Below are 20,852 nucleotides of genomic sequence, written 5' to 3'. Positions count from 1 at the left end.
ATCGCACCTCGATCAGATCAATCCAACATTGACTGGTTATGAGATTCAATTCCTGTATAATGTGCATCACAAGTGTCCTTGTTCATAACATTCAACGGAAACACACTTAATGATGTGAAATACGCAGTATATCAAACCTCACTCGGGTATGAAGTTATATCAAGTACGCATCAAATACTCCTCACGGTCGATCCTGGACTAGAGTGACTATATACAGTTAGTTTAAGAAGAACAACAAAACTGTCCATGAAAACGACATCACAGTTGTAATTTAGAAGAATTGACGACTTTTAATTTTTCCGTCTGCATTACAATCCTAGAGCGTTTTCTGAATGTTATGTTTCTGATACATATTGCGATTTGGACATTCTTGGATGATCGGGGAAGATGGGTTTTTTAAACAAATATTGTCTCTTCTTTCCTTTTCTTTGTCAGTACTGTGCCAGGTTTGTGCTGAGCCTCAGGATGTTTTTCAAGCTCTGTCGGGCAATTGCTCACCTAAAGTCAAAAAAAGATTAAAATTCAGTTGTAAAACGTAGTCAAAGAAATAAAATTGGGACAGAATTCATATCAAGCGAGGTGATAGGAGAAGAGGGAGGTGGAAAGAAATTAAACAGGTCTGTCTGTGACGCTTGAGTAGAAATCTCAAAAGGTGAGTGTGCTGCAATTTCTCATTTTCTGGATTTAATTTAATTTGTGTGTGTGTGTGTGTGTGTAAGAACCAGAACCAGATTTGTGCAGCAGACCTCTCTTTTAATGAAATGGGTTTTCATATTACAAAAGAGGAATTCAAAATAGAATCCAGCGAAATTCTAACCCGCCTCTTTTATTCCTTTCTCAATCAGACCTTTTTCCAGCTGCTTGTTAGGTATTTACTTACCGGACTGGCCAGTAAAGTCTGCTTAAGGTCATAAAACACGGCTGAATCTTCCTGGGTCAGAAAGGTGACGGAGATACCAGTCTTTCCAGCGCGACCAGTTCTACCGATACGATGAGTGTAGCCTTGAACGAATAAAACAACATTACGACTACTTGCAGACAATTGCTGTGCTATTGTTACCAAACCAGTGAATTTGAATAAAACAGGAACACATAAATGTGACTGCGTGGCGTGAACAAGAAAGGCGTGCATTTGGCAATGAAGATCGAGTCCTCGTAAATAAAACCTTGTAAGAGAAAAACCTACTCAACAATAACATTTCCGCGATATACCTCATCGAAAAGAAGACTATTTTGGACACGCTGTCGTTAATTAATAAAATGGACACCATTTAATATCAACCACCAACCTTCTATAGACTTTGCCATGTCGTAGTTAAGAACAAGCGAGACATCCCTAGCGACAAAAAATTTAAGTCAAAACATTCGAACAAAAGGGCAAACGACAAAACAAAGAGATGATCGTGACGGTGATGATAACGATGAAGAACACCTACTTGATATCAATACCACGCCCCGCTACATCAGTGGCGACAAGAATATCTTTAGCACCAGACTTGAGACTCGACAAAGCAAACTCTCTGAAAATAGATAAAATATTGCAATTCGCGCAAGTCTGTTAAAAAGAGGACTGTTGTGCTGGTGTATAAAACGAACTCTAGCAACTGACCAACAACAAGTAGCTTTTAGCAAAAAGAAGATGTTAAAGAGAAGACATTTAAGAGTACAACTAAAAATCCATCCAGTATAAAATAGTGCTTGATGTAAACTACATGTTTTTACAATTTGTCTAGAATAAATGAGGTGGGGCATGTTGATCAAGGGAATGAACTCACCTCTGTTCCTGGTTTCGTCCACCATGGAGGGTCGTGGCACGGAACTAAGGAGAGCCAATTAGGTTAAAAATATATAACAATACATACATACATACAAATAACTACCGGTAATACTAAAACAGAAAACTAACAAATGGAAAAAAAATTCCAACCAACAAACAAGGAAACAAACAATCAAGCAAATGATCAACCAAACACAGAAATAAACAAAATAACAAGTAGGGGTAACGACAGAGGCTAAAATTACGAAAGACTTACGCCCATTTTCTCCAAGGACTTTGCTAATACATCAGCTCCCTAGAAAGAATAATAACGTTTTATACCCTTCACGTTCGTGAATGGAACTACTCGTCGAACCCCAGCTAGAGTCCCGATTCCTTTTAAAATCGAAGCATATCAGTGCAATATTATGACAGAACACTAGTATTGGAAACTGAATGAATAAACTGAGAACTACTACAAATACACAGGGAATAAATTAACAATGTGGATTAATATGAAGTAATTATTGAGTAGAAACAAGTAGAGAATCTTACCTTCTTTTGATTGACAAATATTATAATGGGAGGGTCGATACCACCGTTCAATATCTCTAACAGCTTCTTCCTGTTTAGAAAACGGAAAACGTTATTCTCTGGAAAAACAATCACTGGCTTAATTTGCCCGATCATTACAGATTACAAGGTTTCTATGCCCTTCTTTCTTACATCCCTTTGTTGTTGTAGGCATTTTCATTCGATATCAACTTGATAACCAAAGTGACACCTCACAACAGACAAGAGACATGTCTTCACCCAGCAATGAAGATTGTAGATGAAATACAAGGCACAGGAGCTTAGCCACACTAAGATATTGGCACCAAACCCTGAAATCACTTTAACAAAAGCAAATGAGGTTTTTTAAGGTGCAGAACACCTCCGCCAAGAAATGAATTATTAGCTTGTACAGAAAATATCTTAAACCACTAGTTCATGGAGGACGCAAGAAATATTAGTTTTGATTTATAAATATTACAACAAAAATCTTGCTGACAAACCGTTTTTGAGCTTCATTAAGCATGTAAACTTTCTGTTCAACTCTCTCAACTGGTTTGCCTGTGAAGAATTGGTAAAGCAACGGTATTCAGTCTCAAGTTAGTGGAAAATCGAAAAAGAAAGAGTAATAATAGAATAGACGGGATATTTACCTATAGAACCAATATAAACCACAGCAGGCCGTCTGAAAGAGAAACAGGCACCTTTCAACATTTTTTTCAGTAATGCAGTCACTTTTAACCGATGAAAATCGGACGGACCCACCTGAAATCAGACTGAAGCGTCCCAAATGGAACCAAATAAAACGAAAGCAAGCGGAAACCGTTGGGATTGTACAAAAGCGTCCGAAATCTGACGAAAAGATTTATACGCGAACCAAACGCACATTATCGGACGGAACCCTCCGAAATCGAACAGAAACGTAGAAGTTCCGTTCGATATCGAAACTACAAGACAGAAGGCAGTGGGCAAACCAAACACATACGCAAGCATTCAATATCAGATGAACAATTCCGAAATCAAGACGACCTGTTCGTAAGCCTCCAACACCGAATACAACCGTTTGAAAAAGCGCGAACCCGTCAAAAATCTAACGAAGCCGTCCAAAATTGGACGATGCGTTCAGCATCGCAACGCACAGTTCGAAATCGGTCGAACTATCCGACAGCAGTTAGAATTGCACGAAATAGAGGCGTTCGTAAACCGGCGGACGAATTCCTTCAAAAACAAAAGGAACCACCTCCTTTGACGAAACCGAAAAAATCGGACGAGACTGTCTGAAATTAGACGGAATCGTCCGAGATTGGATGAAGCCTTCCGGAATCGGACGTAATATTCCGAAATCGGACGGAGACATCCGAAATCAACCGAAACGTTCAAAATCAAACAGGACTGTCGAAGCCAAAAGAAACCACCGAAAGGAGGACAGCGCCTAAAATCGGAAGGAATCGTTAGAAATCGGATGGCAGTGTTCGAAATCAGACGGAGCCGTCAGAAATCAGACGAAACCGATCGAAATGGGTCCAACACATACAAAATGGGAGAGAAACTGTTTGAATTATTTGATTTACTTACCGAAGATAGTTCCTCGCCATACGTTCCACTTGCGGAGGCATAGTGGCCGTAAACATCACCGTCTGACAAAATAAACAACCACAACAATTACCACCAAATCAAAAGAGCGTTACAGGCAAACATTTTAGTAAAAAGATGAACAAGGTAAAAGTCGATATTGCTCATCACATAATATACTTCTCCAACGATGATCATTTTTACTAGAAAATAATTCTTGATTTCAAATTAAGTCATTCCAGTAAATTGTATACATATTGTTTGTACTGTTTCTGTCCCAAATACAATATTAAAAATCCGCCAACATCTTAACGAACAAATGTTATGTGTGCACCAACCTGTCTAAAGCGGTCTTTTCCCATGTAGGACAGTAGTTTCTCGGGATCCTCAGCGTCTTCATTATCAGGTTTAACGTTACTCACTGGTAAGTGTTCCAAAATCTTTTGAACTTCCGGCTCAAAACCCATGTCGATCATACGATCTGCCTGTAATCATTAATGAAGAACAGACGAAATAAAGTTTTACCTGAGCTCAAAGAAAAAATTTAAACAAAACGATCAAGTTTTTGTTCGTTGTCATTTTCCGCTTTACAAAAATGTAACTTGAGATTTCCTAGTGCTCTATTCACCGTTGTTCCTTCCATTCCCTGGCTAGGACAGCAGTTAAATCAATGCTACGAATTCCCGTTTCAACTTTAATGTACACTTCAGAAATACGGTAATCTTTCTTCTCTTTCCATGAACAAATTTAACCCTTTAACCCCTAAGAGTGACTAAAATCTGATTTCTCCTTACAGTATCACCCCTGAATCACACTTTAAAGTCATGAGAATAATGAAAATGATCAACAACTAAAGAAGTTCTTAACTCTTAAACAAATTCTCCTTGTCAACACCTTGGAAAGTATACAGAGCACAGTATATAGAGCACAATATATAGAGCACAGTATATAGAGCACAGTATGTAGAGCACAGTATGTAGAGCACAGTATGTAGAGCACAGTATGTAGAGCACAGTATATAGCGCACAGTATGTAGAGCACAGTATACAGAGCACAGTATGTAGAGCACAGTATACAGAGCACAGTATATAGAGCACAGTATGTAGAGCACAGTATGTAGAGCACAGTATATAGAGCACAGTATGTAGAGCACAGTATGTAGAGCACAGTATACAGAGCACAGTATATAGAGCACAATATATAGAGCACAGTATATAGAGCACAGTATGTAGAGCACAGTATATAGAGCACAGTATGTAGAGCACAGTATACAGAGCACAGTATGTAGAGCACAGTATACAGAGCACAGTATATAGAGCACAGTATATAGAGCACAGTATGTAGAGCACAGTATATAGAGCACAGTATGTAGAGCACAGTATGTAGAGCACAGTATGTAGAGCACAGTATGTAGAGCACAGTATGTAGAGCACAGTATGTAGAGCACAGTATACAGAGCACAGTATAGAGAGCACAGTATACAGAGCACAGTATCCAGAGCACAGTATGTAGAGCACAGTATGTAGAGCACAGTATGTAGAGCACAGTATACAGAGCACAGTATCCAGAGCACAGTATGTAGAGCACAGTATACAGAGCACAGTATGTAGAGCACAGTATACAGAGCACAGTATATAGAGCACAGTATGTAGAGCACAGTATGTAGAGCACAGTATGTAGAGCACAGTATATAGAGCACAGTATGTAGAGCACAGTATGTAGAGCACAGTATACAGAGCACAGTATATAGAGCACAATATATAGAGCACAGTATATAGAGCACAGTATGTAGAGCACAGTATATAGAGCACAGTATGTAGAGCACAGTATACAGAGCACAGTATGTAGAGCACAGTATACAGAGCACAGTATATAGAGCACAGTAGATAGAGCACAGTATGTAGAGCACAGTATATAGAGCACAGTATGTAGAGCACAGTATATAGAGCACAGTATGTAGAGCACAGTATGTAGAGCACAGTATGTAGAGCACAGTATGTAGAGCACAGTATACAGAGCACAGTATAGAGAGCACAGTATACAGAGCACAGTATCCAGAGCACAGTATGTAGAGCACAGTATGTAGAGCACAGTATGTAGAGCACAGTATACAGAGCACAGTATCCAGAGCACAGTATGTAGAGCACAGTATGTAGAGCACAGTATGTAGAGCACAGTATGTAGAGCACAGTATATAGAGCACAGTATGTAGAGCACAGTATATAGAGCACAGTATGTAGAGCACAGTATGTAGAGCACAGTATGTAGAGCACAGTATGTAGAGCACAGTATGTAGAGCACAGTATGTAGAGCACAGTATGTAGAGCACAGTATGTAGAGCACAGTATGTAGAGCACAGTATGTAGAGCACAGTATGTAGAGCACAGTATGTAGAGCACAGTATGTAGAGCACAGTATGTAGAGCACAGTATGTAGAGCACAGTATGTAGAGCACAGTATGTAGAGCACAGTATGTAGAGCACAGTATGTAGAGCACAGTATGTAGAGCACAGTATGTAGAGCACAGTATGTAGAGCACAGTATGTAGAGCACAGTATGTAGAGCACAGTATGTAGAGCACAGTATGTAGAGCACAGTATGTAGAGCACAGTATGTAGAGCACAGTATATAGAGCACAGTATACAGAGCACAGTATATAGAGCACAGTATATAGAGCACAGTATATAGAGCACAGTATATAGAATATGCATGGTAATATTAGTGTGTACAAGGGTTAACAGTCGACTCAAACCTCATCAAGAACAATGTATGAACAGCGGCTAAGGACCAGGTAACGATTTTCTGTCAGAAGGAGAAAAACTCAGATTAGCAGGTAAACTACGAAAACAAGGCAGACATAACATCAAAGGGAATTGGAAGGCAAACATTTACCAAGAACATCGATCAATCGGCCGGGAGTGGCAATAACAATCTAGAAAAAAAAAAGTCACAGAACTCAGTGAGAACCTGTGCAATTTTGTCAAACAACACATTGTGGTGCCCCAACAAGCTGTTCTGTGACCCATAAGTGCTTCTGTCACACAACAATTTGTCCAGACTGTTTCGTAATAATTTTTGCTGATTAAGTTGTCACGCAGTGATCAAATCGGTGCTAAATTGATGTTAAGAGATTGGTTTCTGAGTATTGCTCTATAGTAAGTTGAAGATTACCTCGCATCCAAGTCGCAACTGGAATCCTTGATCCTCTCGTGACAGCTGGGAGGGAAAATGGAGAAAAGCTGAGTAAGTCAGAGAACTTTGACAACTAAGCAACATTTAACGATAAAAGACACTTTTAGTGAGTACAAAAGAAACTGTTGTGCTGGGTTGGAGGACAACTGATTATAAACTAGAAGCTGATCAAGATAGGAAAACCGTCTTAGGAAATAAGAAAAACTATGACAGGGGTGGAGGGTTTTTTAAAACGACTCTGTGTAGTTTAAGCATAGCCTCCTTACCCCACCAATCACAGAAACTGTCCGAACACCAAGAGGACGTCCAAACTTTGCTGCATCATCTTCAATCTGAAAAAACAAAATACACGCAATAATAAAAATTACAGAATCTACTGGAGTACCAAACTAAACCTAAAAAGTTTTCGTCGATAAAACGTGAGAATCCGATTTACGAAAACAACCCTAAGAATTTCCGAACATTATCGAAGATGGGCCGACAACTTCCGATCACTGCCACAGACGGACTCCCGAAGATGTTACAACTAAGTCCGAAGGTATCCGAACAGAGCAGCGACAGGGGCTTTAACTTTCTGTCAACTTGCACGTTAATGGTTTCTGAACAAGAAGTTTAGAAATTAACTAGTATACGTGCGATCAACGTTATCAATTGGCTGGCGTGTATCACATGGATAATGTGTTAGTTGTAATTTCATTCACTGTGCCTCTTACAGAGTATGTTTTTTTATTATTTGCTATTTGTTCACCTGTTGTGCTAATTCCCTGGTTGGAGCCATGATCAAAGCATAAGGTCCTTTGTCTGCGTCGATGTCTCTTTCAATCTTTGGCAGCCCCATGATCCACACCAACAATGGAATTAAAAATGCTGCTGTTTTTCCACTGCCTTTGAATATGATAAACAAACAAACAAACACACAGTCAACTAAGAGAAGAAACTACGTTTAGGATTGTAAGCTTATTTGTTTTGTTCCAACATTTCCCATGCCGGAAGCAATCACAGATTACAGAACATGGAACAACAATCCAAGATCAGACACGAAGAACAACTGTTGAAATCCTAAGATCTCTGATCACCTGTCTCTGCCACTCCTATAATATCCCTATTCTGAAGACCAATAGGAATGGCTTGTCGCTGGATTGGTGTTGGGTCCTGTAAAGAAACAACATAACTAAGGTAAATAAGCAAAATTTTACTGATTTTGAATAATTATTTTCAAAACCAATCCAAAAGATCTACCAAAAATAATGATCAACAACATTATTGAAGCCCAAATAAACTTCTCACGACATGTGCATCAAATTGGGCTGCCTGTGGTTACCTCATATCCGAGTTTGTCCACTATATCCAAAATGTCTTTGGGTAGAGTGCTTTCCTTCCATGACCTTAGTGGATGAGGTATCTTACCACCTGTTACATAAAATAGAAAATGATTTCCATTATACTGAAGACTGATTATTATCAGTAGGATTTCTGTTGTCAACCTGGAGAACAGTGGAAAAACAATAGAGATAAAAGTGTCCTACCTTTTGTGGAAATTGTGAAGTCCTCCCGCAAAATTCTCCAATCTCTTTCACACATCTCCTCCAAAGACTTTTTGCTCCAATGACGATCATCATAAGCACGCTGTTTTTCCAGATCACGCTGCTTCTTTATACGTGACCTGAAATGGAAAATCAAAGTACCCATATATCACAAATGCATGTATAGCACAGAGGAAGGAAAGGGCATGGCAAGCTGGTTAATGTACTTCCAATGGATTTGTTTTTATTTAACATCTTCAAACTACAGGCTGATGGGAAGAACTACAGAGAACTAACAACATGACAAAGATTGACAACACTAACCATGAAACTAAGAAAACTGTGAACACATCAAAATATCTAAGGAACAAATACTGGACTGTGAACAGAAATGGTAATTAATTATTTGTTTTAAAAATTTCAAGTTTGTCCTGAACTTAATTTAGATTGGCCAGGACAAAATTTGCCAGTAAAAATCAACTCAATGTGTTTACAGCTTTTTTTTCAAATGACAGTGATTGTAAAATTTTATGGTAGAGATACAAGCACTATTCAAAAACACACACAAAAATATGCATTGCTTTGTTACTTACGCCTCCTGATTCTTCTCCTCCTGAGTTCGTCTTTTCTCCAACATTTCCTGGTAAAACTTCCCTGTTTCTTTCTTCTGCCACTATGTTTTGGAATCAGGTAGATATAAGCTATGAAACAATCTTAACTGGTAGTGATAAGTTTCCTCTATTTAAGTATCAATAATGACTATTGTTATTCACTTTTGGCTCTTTCCACCCCAATATTTACATTCATATTCTCCACAATGTTCTCTTTACATTTCCCATGGTTCTGACAAGGAGAATTTGTTTGACAGTCAGGAGCTTCTTAAATTGGTCATTATTTTCTACATTCTCATAATCTTTAAATTTGATTCAAGGCTAAAGGATGATAATGTGAGGGGAAAATAGAGGCCAGAAACTCCAAGGGGAAATAGAGGCCAGACACTCCAAGGGCAAAATAGAGACCTGACACTCCAAGGGGAAAATAGAGGCCAGACACTCCAAGGGGAAAATAGAGACCAGACACTCCAAGGGGAAAAAAGAGACCAGACACTCCAAGGGGAAAATAGAGACCAGACCCTCCAAGGGGAAAAAAGAGACCAGACACTCCAAGGGGAAAATAGAGACCAGACTCTCCAAGTGGAAAATAGAGACCAGACACTCCAAGGGGAAATAGAGACCAGACACTCCAGGGGGAAAAAAGAGACCAGACACTCCAGGGGGAAAATAGAGACCAGACATTCCAGGGGGGAAATAGAGACCAGACATTCCAAGGGGAAAAAAGAGGCCAGACACTCCAAGGGGTAGAAGGGTTAAGAGGCTTAAGTAAAATTATCCTTTTAAAAACATCCCCATGAAAATCTGCTGTGCCCTGATTTATTAACATAATATTGTTACACAACTATTTTGAAATTAATTTTGGGTGGAAAAGAAAAATATGGAGTGAATATGTCTGGCTTATGAACAAAGAGAGCTGTTGATCAACTTCAGCTCTTTTCACTATAACGTAAATATCTTTTGAAGGACCTTTACCTTTATGTCAATTCCGCCAATGTGTCCTCTTCCAAAGAGTTGTATCTGATGTCTATCAGTGTAACTATGGAAAAAAAAAAAACAAAAAAAAAACAGTTATTGAAATAAGTTAGTTACTTGCTAGACACTTTTTTTTTTCTTTACACTGATTCATTGGTTTATGTCCCTTACTACTGAAGATACTTACATTGGGTTATAATCCACAGCAGTATCCTCTCCTGTGTCCCATTCAAACACAAACTTTCTGTCTGCAAGACGACGTATCTTCTTCCTCTTTTTCACTCCCCCAAGGTATCGCTCCTGAAATTTCACATATTAATCAAATACTGCAGTACATAGCTAATCAGATTAACAAAGTTATGTTTGGTCCTTTTAGACTTGACTTTGTATCAGTCATTCTTTTTAATTATCACATCCAGTATTACCTTTATTGCTTGGATTTCTTTCTCCTGATCTTTTTCCTGTGGAAAAGTGTAAAATGAGTAGTCAATCTCTGTATAGAAAAATAACTTTGGATATCTGTGTTAGTGATTGCTGTTGAATGACAAATTTACCACAGGCTTGAAAGCTACTATCCTTTCATCCACAACTCATGTAAACCCTTTCAACCTTTTAATCCTAATGGCCAAAAAGATCTTTGTTCCATGAAACACCTCAAAGTTAAAGGCGTGGCTTCCTTGAGTGTAATAGTTCAATGGTAACACATCAGAAGAATTCATGAGCAGGTCATACACTTTGTAGGTTGACTCTCATTAAGAGCCATCATAATGCATTTTAATGAGTATGTCTGTATCTTACCTTTCGTAGTTTTGCTTTCTCACTCTCAGCCTACAATAAGGCAGCCAGAGAAGAAAGTAGTAATTCAAAATTAATGGAAAATTACAGGAACTTTTCTCTATATCTAAGCTCTAAAACATGGTACTAAACACAATTTATTAACATTAAAAATCATTAGAAAAATCATTCTTTCAACAAACATGGTTCCCACCTCTTCTTCAGTCAAGTTCTTTTCTCGTCTTTCTCTTCTTTCCCTTCTCTCTCTTTCCACTTCATCCTCTGGTCATTGAATGTGTTCAGAAAATAACATGTACAATCAAAATTTGCAAGGGATGTTAAGGTGGAAACTCTATCAACTATAAGATGAGGCAAACAAGCTGACTAACCTCTCGAATACTGTGCCTCTCTTAGAAACTTCTCCCTCATTTGGCGCTCCCCCTGTAGGACAAATGCATTATTTTAAAGTTCAGAATAATTATTGTCGATGAATGTCTGTTAAAAAAATTGTTGAAAGATGTTTAAGATGAAGTTCTATCCTTGCTCACTCAACATAAATCTGTGGAATAGATTCTCTTCTTAAATACCTCAGTCTTTTTCCGTTGTTCTTCTACTTGCTGCTGTCTCCTTTTCAGTGCCTCCATGGCTCTTTGTTCTTTAGTCAAAAATGTTGGCTGTGATAAAACAGTACCAGTAAATTATAAGCTTCAAAAAAGTTAATGAAAAAACACATAAAACTGAAAAAAGAACTCGAACAAAATAATCTGGCAGTGTGGGTCCACAGGAACCCCAAACAATTAGCTGTGTGGTCCCTGTGTTGTTCCTATACCTTTTCTTGTGCCTTCTTTTCAGCCTCTCGTCTTGCAATCATTTCCTCTAGAGATAAGGGCTAGTATAAGGATAAAAAAAATTGTATTATACACAGTTATTCCACACATCACAATACAGCAGTTCACAACTATAATGTTCAGTATACAACAATCAAAATTGGCTCTAGATATGCTACATGAAGTGTACATCACAAGTTTAATTATTACAAGAACATTATGTGACTGTAGAGTTTTAGCTGGTTTTCTATTGGATGCCATTTCATATTATGAACTTATTGACTCAGTAGGAGTGAAAACTAGGAAAACATTTTGCTCAAGGTAATGAAGCATGTAGTGAGTGCGGTGAGGTTTGCACCTTGTGACCAAGAGCCAAATGTTTTCTCTTTCAATCCAAACTAACTCAGTCAATGAAAATTTTCTCATATGACCACCACTCTTTCTCTCTCTTCCCTTTCTTGCTGGGCCATCTTTGCATGGCATTATCTTGTTCAACCAGATCACAAGCATAAAGAAGTATGTTTCTCACAAAACTGTGATACTGCATCAGAGGCATTACAAGATAATTTGGTTTTAATGATTGATTCAATACTGTTAGTATTGGTCAAAATGACAAGTCTCTCAAGCTGACATTTTGAGCCTTAGCCTTTGGTCAGAGAGAAGGACAAAGGGCTGATGCTTGAAACATCAGCTTTAGAAACTCTTTACAATGGCCAAATTACATGAACAAATCAGTTGATAAAACCAAACGACATTACTTAAACTTGATTAAAAGCTGTCTAATCACCTCGACTTTTGGTTTCACTTGCTCATCCTCTTGTTCTTCTACACCATTTTTGTCGTCATCTGGTCTGATAAATATTACAGTGGATGTTTTATTAACTCACTTGACTAAAGATTTGACAAATGGTAACAAAATGGTCAGACACTTTCCTTTATAAAAAGAACTTACTTTGACTTCTTGCTATCTTTGGATCTGTGAGGTGACCTAGATCTAGAACAAAAAGGTACTTAAAGTTTGTAAGCAATCCAAAAATCATCAGTCCACTAAACAGACAAGTAGCCTCTGGTATGACGACTTGAAAAATAAGCCTTTAAGGGTATATGGACATTTTGTACCCATCTACTGTTAATATCCCTACGTTGTGACAATTGCTACAAGTAGCACCCTTTACACCCTAACATCAGTATGCATATTCTATACACTGTTCTCCATACATTTTCTAGGGTGCTGACATGTAGAGTTTGTTTGGCAATCAATTGCTTTTTGAGTTGGTGATCATTTCCTTTACTCTCATAACCTGTATGTGTGATTACGGGGCAATATTGTAAGGAGAAATTAGATACTTGGCACCCAAAGGGGTCAAAGGGTTAACCCTGACATGCATGAGGCGTTAACCTAACACTATTTGAAAAGGAAAACTTTTGCTGAAATATCTAGTAATTCTACAAAACAGAAGTACATGCGCAACAAGGCTTTCAACCTCCAGTTCTGCATATAACATTGCTCCACACACTGCTACCCTTGGTATACCTTGATCTTTTACGGTGTTTTCTGTCCCTGTCTTTATCTCTCTTCCTATCTCTGTCCTTTTCACGTTTGTCTCGATCACGATGCTTTTCTTTTTCTCTCTTATGTTCTCTGTCTGATTCCTTATTGCGATGTCTGTCTTTATGCCGGTGTCTATCCCTGTCTTTATCACGGTCTTTTTCCGCGTTCTCTCTCTCATCTCGCGATGCTAACTTGCTGTCCGTTTTATCCATATCAGTCTCCATCTTGACTTCGCTTCCCATTTTTACTTTACAGCGGAAGAATTACTAAATTCAATTTGATAACTGCACGATTCCAGACGTCTAACTCAACATGGCCACCAGTACCCAGAAACTATTGCAGGCCTCGTGAAATCGCGAGAATGGAACTTTGGGTAGCACTATTAACCCACTTTCAAAATGGCGTCGGTGCGCTCGTATCTGAAGCCTTTCAGGCCTTTATTTATCATGATTTTCCTGCTGCTTGTTGGTTTTCTGACGTACATCACTGCCACTGACGAACCGGACGACAACAGTAATGATTTTGCTGAATTTGAAACGGAAGGGGACGAAGAAGATGAAGAAGAAACAGAGGTGCATGGAACAGGCGATCAAGATGACGATGAAGAAGAGGAAGGTTAGAAGAGTTTTTAAAACTTATTTAGCGCGTATTTTTTCCTGGATAGGCTAAGGTGGGTAAGTGAATATTTTCCAAGAAATTATGTACTTGCAATTTAACTGGATTTAAGGTCTATAGTCTTTGTTGACTTTAATGGCAATCACCTACAATAATCACCTACTTCTTTTGGAACGCTAGCTACCACGTGTGTTTGTCACGCTACATCTTTCCCCAACATCAAAATGAAATTTTGGTCTTCGTCTTTTCTTGTTTCTCTTTATTTTTGGATTATTTCAAACGTTTATGTCATCTTCATGTAACAACCACGATCGATTCTTTGCCATATACACTTTTGTCAGCTGATAAATTTTACTTGGTTTAGATGGGAACCTGCCTTGGCACGGTGTATAGAAATATAAACAATATGCTGTTAATTAAAAGCTAGAGCAAGGGAAGAGCATGTTGTAGAAACTTTATGTTATTGGGTTTGACTACTCAGCATAGGTGTTCATATATTTCATACGGAAGGTCGCTCCTTTTTGTTATAGAACTTAATTCGTGGAACCCTTCACTTTTATTCCCAACGTTGCGTTTTTTTGTTGTTTGGTCAGCTTGGGTCAAAGAACTTCGAGCCTGGTCCTAGAGTACATTATGGGTTCTATTTGTGAACTGGTTCATTCCAGACCAGGTGACTGGGGTGGTGTACTGTGGTGGTATAGCCAACAACTAATGCACAAAATAATGTTTGGTTTAAGGGATGAATTGAAAATTTTAGAGAGTTTTCATTAACTTCTGCTCCCTTTGTCCTTTCCCTCCCTAAACTTTGTCTCTCTTTTTTTTTTATTCCTCATCTTACCCTCTGTAGTGGTGAAATTTGTGCTTGTTGCAGAAAAACAGTGAACAAAGAAAATATGGGGATGTTGAGGGAAAAAAGAAATACTTAAAAAGATATAAATCACAATGTTTTTGGTTCATCTATTTAGCTGATGTTGCAGAAGAAACAGATGAGTCAGAGGCAAATGTTGAAGAGGTAAACAGCTTATACTTTCAAATAGATGATAATATCTTCATAGTTCCTTGCTATATCCACATATCAGTGTTAACATTACTGTGATTATCATTATTTCACATGAATAATTTTTTCAGTTGGAGAATTTTGTCTTAGTTCGAGGGACTTTCCTCAAGTAGTGTACTTTATATTTTTACAGGTGTTTTAAAGAATGTCATTTATTGACTTAACAAACTTTGAATGAACAAATATTTACCTTACTTGGGTTTGCAACTGATCATTAATAGTGAATGAATTATTCATTTTTGTAGTCAGAGGAGGAGCAAGAAGAGTTTGATCACTTTACTGATGAAGAAGAATTTGAGGTAAAGATTTTGTTTAATTTTTGAATTGTTTTTTTCGTAGTTTCAGCCTTGATTGTTCTGATACTTGTTAACTATTGTTAAACCACTCTAACACTTTCACTCCCAAGATCACGTTCATTAGGTAATTCTTTTTTCTATCTGCCATTCAATTCTTAAAATTTTAGTTTGGAGAATTTGTTATTAAATCAATTGATAATTTTCCTCCTCGTTACTTGTCTGCTTGATATTGTATTGATATTGTAAGGAGAAATTCTTTCTTGATCACTCAAAGGAGTTAAGAGTAAACTGGTTGTATAAATTACCTCTACACAAACAAGTTTACTGATGGTATACTTTTTTCCTACCATCCAGGGATATAATAAAGAAAAAATACCAAAAGGAAAATCAGGTCCACAACCTGATTTAAAAATAAAGAAGGTGTGTGCTTCATGAGATAATAAAACATGTTTATTTATTTCTTGCAAAGACTTTTACTTTTCTTACATTTTTTGGTGTTTCTGTTTCAGATTCCTGTTCATTTAAGGGCAAACTGGGAGGGATTTTATGCTGAAATTCTGACTCTAGCTGGGCTAGCAGCCTATGCACTTAATTTCTTTGCTGGACGAAGTAAAAACTCAAGGCTTGCAACTGCATGGTAATGTGTTTGTGTTTTTATGAAACAACTGAATGGCTCACAGCAAAAACAAATTCTGATGATTTTTTTTCTTTTTCTGTTCAAAATTGATGCATATCCATGATTAACCCTTTCTCCATGTAGAAAATAACTAAGTGGGTGACACATAACAGTTAAAAACTAATAAAGTAATAGCCTTATAATTTTCAAACATCCAGCCGACAGGGATTGAGAATACTAAATTTTTTCAGGTATCAATTGTTATCTTGATCTCACACCAAATTCTTGTTACTAGCAAATGTGCAGTAGGAGAAAGGAGAATGAACAATTTGATCTCTAGAGTTCAAGGTTAAATGATTCTTCTCTATTTTATGTATGGGACCCCATTCAATTTGAATTATAACTTTGTCTCCTTTGATTAAATTCCCAGGTTAAAATCTAATAAAGAACTTTTGGAGAGTAATTTCAGTGTAGTGGGTAAGTTTTACCATTAGATTCCATATTGCTATGTATCTGATCAGTAATAAATCACAGATGACATCAAAATGTGGTGAGAACAAAAAAAGTGGCTCACAAGGAGCTGCTGATTGCCACTATGTTCTGACTTTATTTTGATGTCATCTGTGATCTATTGCTGAAAGACTCACAATGACATGAAATCAAATTGATGTGTCTGAGAAGAAAGCAAGAATTTTAATGATGCAATCATCTGAATATTATTTGTTGCATTGTTTTTAAAATCATTGTTTTATACTGGTTTGTTTAATTTGAATATTGTTTTATTTGCCTAACCAGGTGATGATGGCTCCAGTGAGGAACCTCAACAAGGAATATTGGTGAAGGAGAGTGAGAGTCTGTATACATTATGGTGCACAGGGAGGGTAGGCTGTGATGGATTGCTTGTTGAAATTAAGGTAAGGAAGAAATCTTAGCCCAAAGTTACATGTTTCATTTATGTAGATGCTTACCCTATAACTTTGTTCATGCTTCAATGAAAATATTTGTCACCGTCACAATTTGATGACCTTAGATGATATTGAAATGGTTACCTCCAATTTTATTTTGTTGTCGGTTTAATAAACATAAATTTGAAAGGACATTTGTTCAATAAAATTTTCTGTAAATGCCTCTCTCACCAAAACCTTGAGCATTGAGTCATAAAAATATTACATCTTGCTACATGACCACTAAACAAAGGTTGCCAAATTTTATTCTTAGCTGATCAAAACAGTTGCTGTTTAGAGCACTTACTGTAAAAATGGTTATCAGTTGCTCTGTGTGCATAGGACAGTTGGTCACTGGTCTTTATCTTTCTATTTTAGTTACAGAAGCGTCATGATCTTGTTAGTGTGATGTCTTATTTAGTCAAACCAGCCAGGGATACTGTGGTACGTTTTAAGTTTGTTTTGTTATGTATTATTTGTTTGTTTTCACCATTGTCTGATTTGCTCATTTTCTAATTGCTGTTGACAACAAAAAACTGAAAAGTCCTTAATTTGTTGTCTATGTTTTATTTAGACAGTTACAGTGCACATGACTGATGAAGAAATGGACAACTTTGTTCTTGCTGTTTTACCAAAGAAGACTGCTGCTAAGATGCAAAAGGAGCTCCAAGATTTGGTAAAGAAAAGAATTATGTGGTGAATTTGTTCTGATATATTTGTGGTCATGAAAAGTGTCTGCTGATGTATTTGGTAACACTGTCTTCTTTACGTAGACCTTCTTCTGTCCTGATAAACGTGCTGGACCTAAATATGATCTACCTGGCTCATTTGTTGTGTTAACTGAGTCTGCTGAAGCAGCCAGTGCCATTTTATCATCACAGGTATGATAAAAAAAAAACTTGGCTAATTTTTTTTTACTCTTAGCTCAAAATATCAGATTGCTATGATTTTGAGATGTTTCTTTTACATGAGGTAGAGGTAGCAGCCTTAAATGTGTGACAACTCCTGCATCCAGCTATTTTCAGCAATGAAAAAAGCTTGCCCATACTGTCAATACGCAGGCAGCAGCATGCATGTCATGTATTAAATTATTATTCAGCTTATCTCACCAGTGAGTTCTCCCCAGCTCAGTAGTCCAGGATAAGACAATGCAATTTGAAGTTTAGGGTTTGATTGCAGATGGGGACTCAGATAGTATCTTTTTGTTTGAGCACTGTATCTTTGTCTTGTACTCCTGACAAATGTACAGCCATTTTTTTTTCTTCAATGTGTGGCATTTCTCATTACAGATCACAAGAGCTATTTCCAGTGGTGAAGAAATGCTTGACTCATTGATATTTTCTGATCAATATGTGGGTCCAAAGCAACCTGATGATGAGTATGTCAAATGCTTTATCAATATTTTTAATTGAAAGAAAAGTTGAATCTTTTTAGGGTAGTTGTCTCAGATTTAGTTTATTCTCTAGGTAACCTTTTGTCTTGCTCATTAGTCTTTTTTATTTATTTTAGTGACCAGGCAGCTAGTGGGAAACCTGTCAAACCTAAGAAAGTCCTGCTTTTTAACTTTAAAGGTGAGATTGATTTCTGTCTTGCTGCTGGAAAATTTATATTTCTGCAGTAACAACTGGTGGGAAACAACTCTGTTGAGTTCACAGACAACTCAGTTGAGTTTGCCAACAACTTGGCTGAGTTTGCTGACAACTCAGATGAATCTGCCAATTATTTGGTTGAATTTGCTGGCAACTTGAGAAGAGTTCACTGATATCTTGAATCAGTTTGGCAACATCTCCAATGAGTTCACTGGCAATGATATCTTGTAAATGATATTTATGTATCTCAGACTTTTGAGATCTCAAAATCCTTTCAGCCATCCTTAATAACTATGGTGTCAGCTTGTTTGATTCTGTTTTCTTGTATCTGAGTGCTGTATACGATATATTTTTCAGTGCCTTCTAAAGGGAGCAGTACCAAGTCATCTGACATGGTCAAATTAGAACCGATGATGAAACTAGTTCTTCACTGTATTGATAGGGTTAGACGGTTTAAGCTCGGAAAAGAGGTTTGTTTGTTTCTCGTGCTTAGTTCTAGCTTCTTTTCTCGAGTTTAGAAATCTTTTAGTTTTTTTCTTTTAATTTTCCTCTATATCATTCATCATAGACTCGCCTGTGGGGTAGCTTTTTCTGTCGTGTTACCACACTGCGTAACATTCCTTATTAGTGAATCGTTAGACTAATCGTGTTTTGTTTACTTCAGGCTAAAGCTAAGGCTGACAAAAATCGGCGAGAACTCGAGGAAAATCTGCTGAAACAATCTCATGCTCAAAGGCAAGAAGTGAGTGAAAATTAATGGTAATGTTTTCTTATATTTGGCAGTTTTCGTGACGTTGCTTTGATCTAGCGTCGCGGAATTTAAATGCTCTCTAACCTCTGTTGGATTCTTTTGAATTACTTCCACGCAATAACATGCAAACCAGAGAGAAAGGAAATCTTGGTGGTCTTTTTGTGACAAGATTTTTGGCAAGTTTGCTCGGTCACGAATAAAGGTTCCATAATTGAGTAGTTTCAAAGTTAACTGCATCTTTTTTACAATTGAAGGCCGCACAGCAACGTCGCGAAGACAAAGTAAGAGCTGAGAAAGAACGAATCATGCAAGAGGATGACCCTGACAGACAGCGAAGGCTGGAGGTTGGTTTGCATTCAATATCTGCGCCAGGAAAAGTAGTCTACGCAATAAATGACTTTATGATTTTGTGATATAACTTCGAGTAAACATTTCCTTTTCTGGCTTGTCTTTAGGAGAGAGAACACAAGAAAGAAATGAAGAAAAGAAATCCATTCAAAGTAAAACAAGTCAAAGCACGTGGCTGAAGGAAAAGTTTGAGAACTTTTGTTTGACGCTGGATGATCCAAGTTTTTATTTACTTCGTTCAGAATTTTTCTTAAACGCTGCAATTTGATTTACAACCCTCAAAGGAAAACGGAGTTTTCTAAAATCATGAAACGCAGAGTTAAAAATCTGACTCTAGCGTCTAATGAATAATAGGAGCATAATGACGAGAAGTTTGACGACGAATGTGTTATTTATTTCGTGTTTTTATACATAGATTTAAAAATTACTCCTTCTTTGAGGTTATTTTTTCGTTTTGTTTCAGTCTTCCATGATTATTACTTGTAATTGATTTTTATCTGAGTATCAAGACTCATTGTATTATGTAATGTTACAAACAGCTGGCTGTCACTCTCTGTCCACGTGACTTCGGGATTATCTGTGTTTCGACTATTTCATGGCCTCTGGCTGCTCTTGTATTTTTGGTGTTTAATAATGTCATAACAAGATAAAACTGGCCCGTCTTTTGTGTCCTTTTTTTTTGTGGTCAGAAAGACGTAAATGAAGGTTTTAAAAAATGCGTGTTCGTAAAATTGCGTTCTCGTTAAACCTCAAGGCGAATCGAAAAGTGTTCATTTGCTTAAAGCAAGAGATAGATGTTAGTCATTAAACTGAGTTAGCTCTGCTATAGCCTATCTTCCATCCATTGTGCCTCCCATTTTCCATAACATCAAAGCGATAATGCGATAGCCTGAGAGTCAGTCGCTCGTTTAACTCTCTTCTCGCTCTGAAAGCGTTCCATTGATCACCGACAGTGAGCAAACCTTGACTTTTCTGAAAATCGGGAAATCATGGAAAAAAAGTTTCGAGTTTGCGTCAGAATTTCCGCTAACTACGATAATATTTTAAGTTTATAAAAATAGTTGCGGTGAAAAATTAAAGAGCACCAACTATTTTAAGCACAGGTGAAAAAAAAGGCGTTAGTCACTCCACCGTCGTGGGAACTTGCAATATACTTCTTTATCTAGAAATGTCTTTCAGGAGCTATAACTCTTTCAAATACGAACGTGTGTAAAAAAACAAATTCATCAAATAAATTACAATCATAATGTTAAACGAAATATAAAGAAATTATTAATATAATAACGAAGAATGAAATGAATG

The 20,852-nt window shown here is 37.3% G+C and overlaps 2 protein-coding genes across 2 annotated transcripts; one reads left to right on the top strand and one right to left on the bottom strand.

Moving 5' to 3' along the window:
• Positions 1 to 264: 264 nt before the first annotated feature.
• On the bottom strand, positions 265 to 13,651 carry LOC131799128 (probable ATP-dependent RNA helicase DDX23). Its single transcript, XM_059116798.2, has 31 exons — positions 13,317 to 13,651; positions 12,735 to 12,776; positions 12,570 to 12,633; positions 11,785 to 11,844; positions 11,543 to 11,629; positions 11,345 to 11,396; positions 11,170 to 11,237; positions 10,980 to 11,009; positions 10,607 to 10,642; positions 10,369 to 10,481; positions 10,182 to 10,245; positions 9,189 to 9,268; positions 8,599 to 8,735; positions 8,394 to 8,482; positions 8,149 to 8,224; positions 7,821 to 7,957; positions 7,339 to 7,404; positions 7,052 to 7,096; positions 6,773 to 6,812; positions 6,633 to 6,682; positions 4,219 to 4,365; positions 3,884 to 3,945; positions 2,962 to 2,993; positions 2,812 to 2,869; positions 2,312 to 2,381; positions 2,034 to 2,072; positions 1,776 to 1,819; positions 1,437 to 1,520; positions 1,290 to 1,336; positions 881 to 1,002; positions 265 to 498 (listed from the first exon to the last, which is right to left on the bottom strand). The coding sequence occupies exons 1-31, from the start codon at positions 13,574 to 13,576 to the stop codon at positions 397 to 399; spliced, it is 2,403 nt and encodes an 800-aa protein (XP_058972781.1). The 5' UTR covers positions 13,577 to 13,651; the 3' UTR covers positions 265 to 396.
• A 54-nt stretch (positions 13,652 to 13,705) lies between these two features.
• LOC131799129 (PAT complex subunit CCDC47-like) lies at positions 13,706 to 20,784 on the top strand. Its single transcript, XM_059116799.2, has 16 exons — positions 13,706 to 13,949; positions 14,915 to 14,961; positions 15,252 to 15,305; positions 15,657 to 15,722; positions 15,812 to 15,939; positions 16,349 to 16,395; positions 16,714 to 16,832; positions 17,241 to 17,306; positions 17,437 to 17,538; positions 17,636 to 17,743; positions 18,152 to 18,240; positions 18,372 to 18,433; positions 18,809 to 18,921; positions 19,116 to 19,193; positions 19,457 to 19,546; positions 19,658 to 20,784. The coding sequence occupies exons 1-16, from the start codon at positions 13,733 to 13,735 to the stop codon at positions 19,727 to 19,729; spliced, it is 1,458 nt and encodes a 485-aa protein (XP_058972782.1). The 5' UTR covers positions 13,706 to 13,732; the 3' UTR covers positions 19,730 to 20,784.
• Positions 20,785 to 20,852: the final 68 nt, after the last annotated feature.

Source organism: Pocillopora verrucosa, chromosome 10, assembly GCF_036669915.1.
Source record: "Pocillopora verrucosa isolate sample1 chromosome 10, ASM3666991v2, whole genome shotgun sequence".
Classification (NCBI taxonomy): Eukaryota; Metazoa; Cnidaria; class Anthozoa; order Scleractinia; family Pocilloporidae; genus Pocillopora; species Pocillopora verrucosa.
This window is presented reverse-complemented; position numbering and strand designations above follow the sequence as displayed.

Excerpts from the sequence above, each read along its gene's own strand:
- LOC131799128 (XM_059116798.2), bottom strand. The coding sequence starts at position 13,576 with ATGGGAAGCGAAGTCAAGATGGAGACTGATATGGATAAAACGGACAGC. Across the intron at positions 11,238-11,344 it reads AGAGGCACAGTATTCGAGAG|AGGATGAAGTGGAAAGAGAG; the intron begins GTTAGTCAGCTT and ends TTCAATGACCAG. Across the intron at positions 6,683-6,772 it reads CCGATTGATCGATGTTCTTG|AAAATCGTTACCTGGTCCTT; the intron begins GTAAATGTTTGC and ends TCCTTCTGACAG.
- LOC131799129 (XM_059116799.2), top strand. The coding sequence starts at position 13,733 with ATGGCGTCGGTGCGCTCGTATCTGAAGCCTTTCAGGCCTTTATTTATC. Across the intron at positions 13,950-14,914 it reads TGACGATGAAGAAGAGGAAG|CTGATGTTGCAGAAGAAACA; the intron begins GTTAGAAGAGTT and ends TCATCTATTTAG. Across the intron at positions 18,434-18,808 it reads CCTGCTTTTTAACTTTAAAG|TGCCTTCTAAAGGGAGCAGT; the intron begins GTGAGATTGATT and ends TATATTTTTCAG.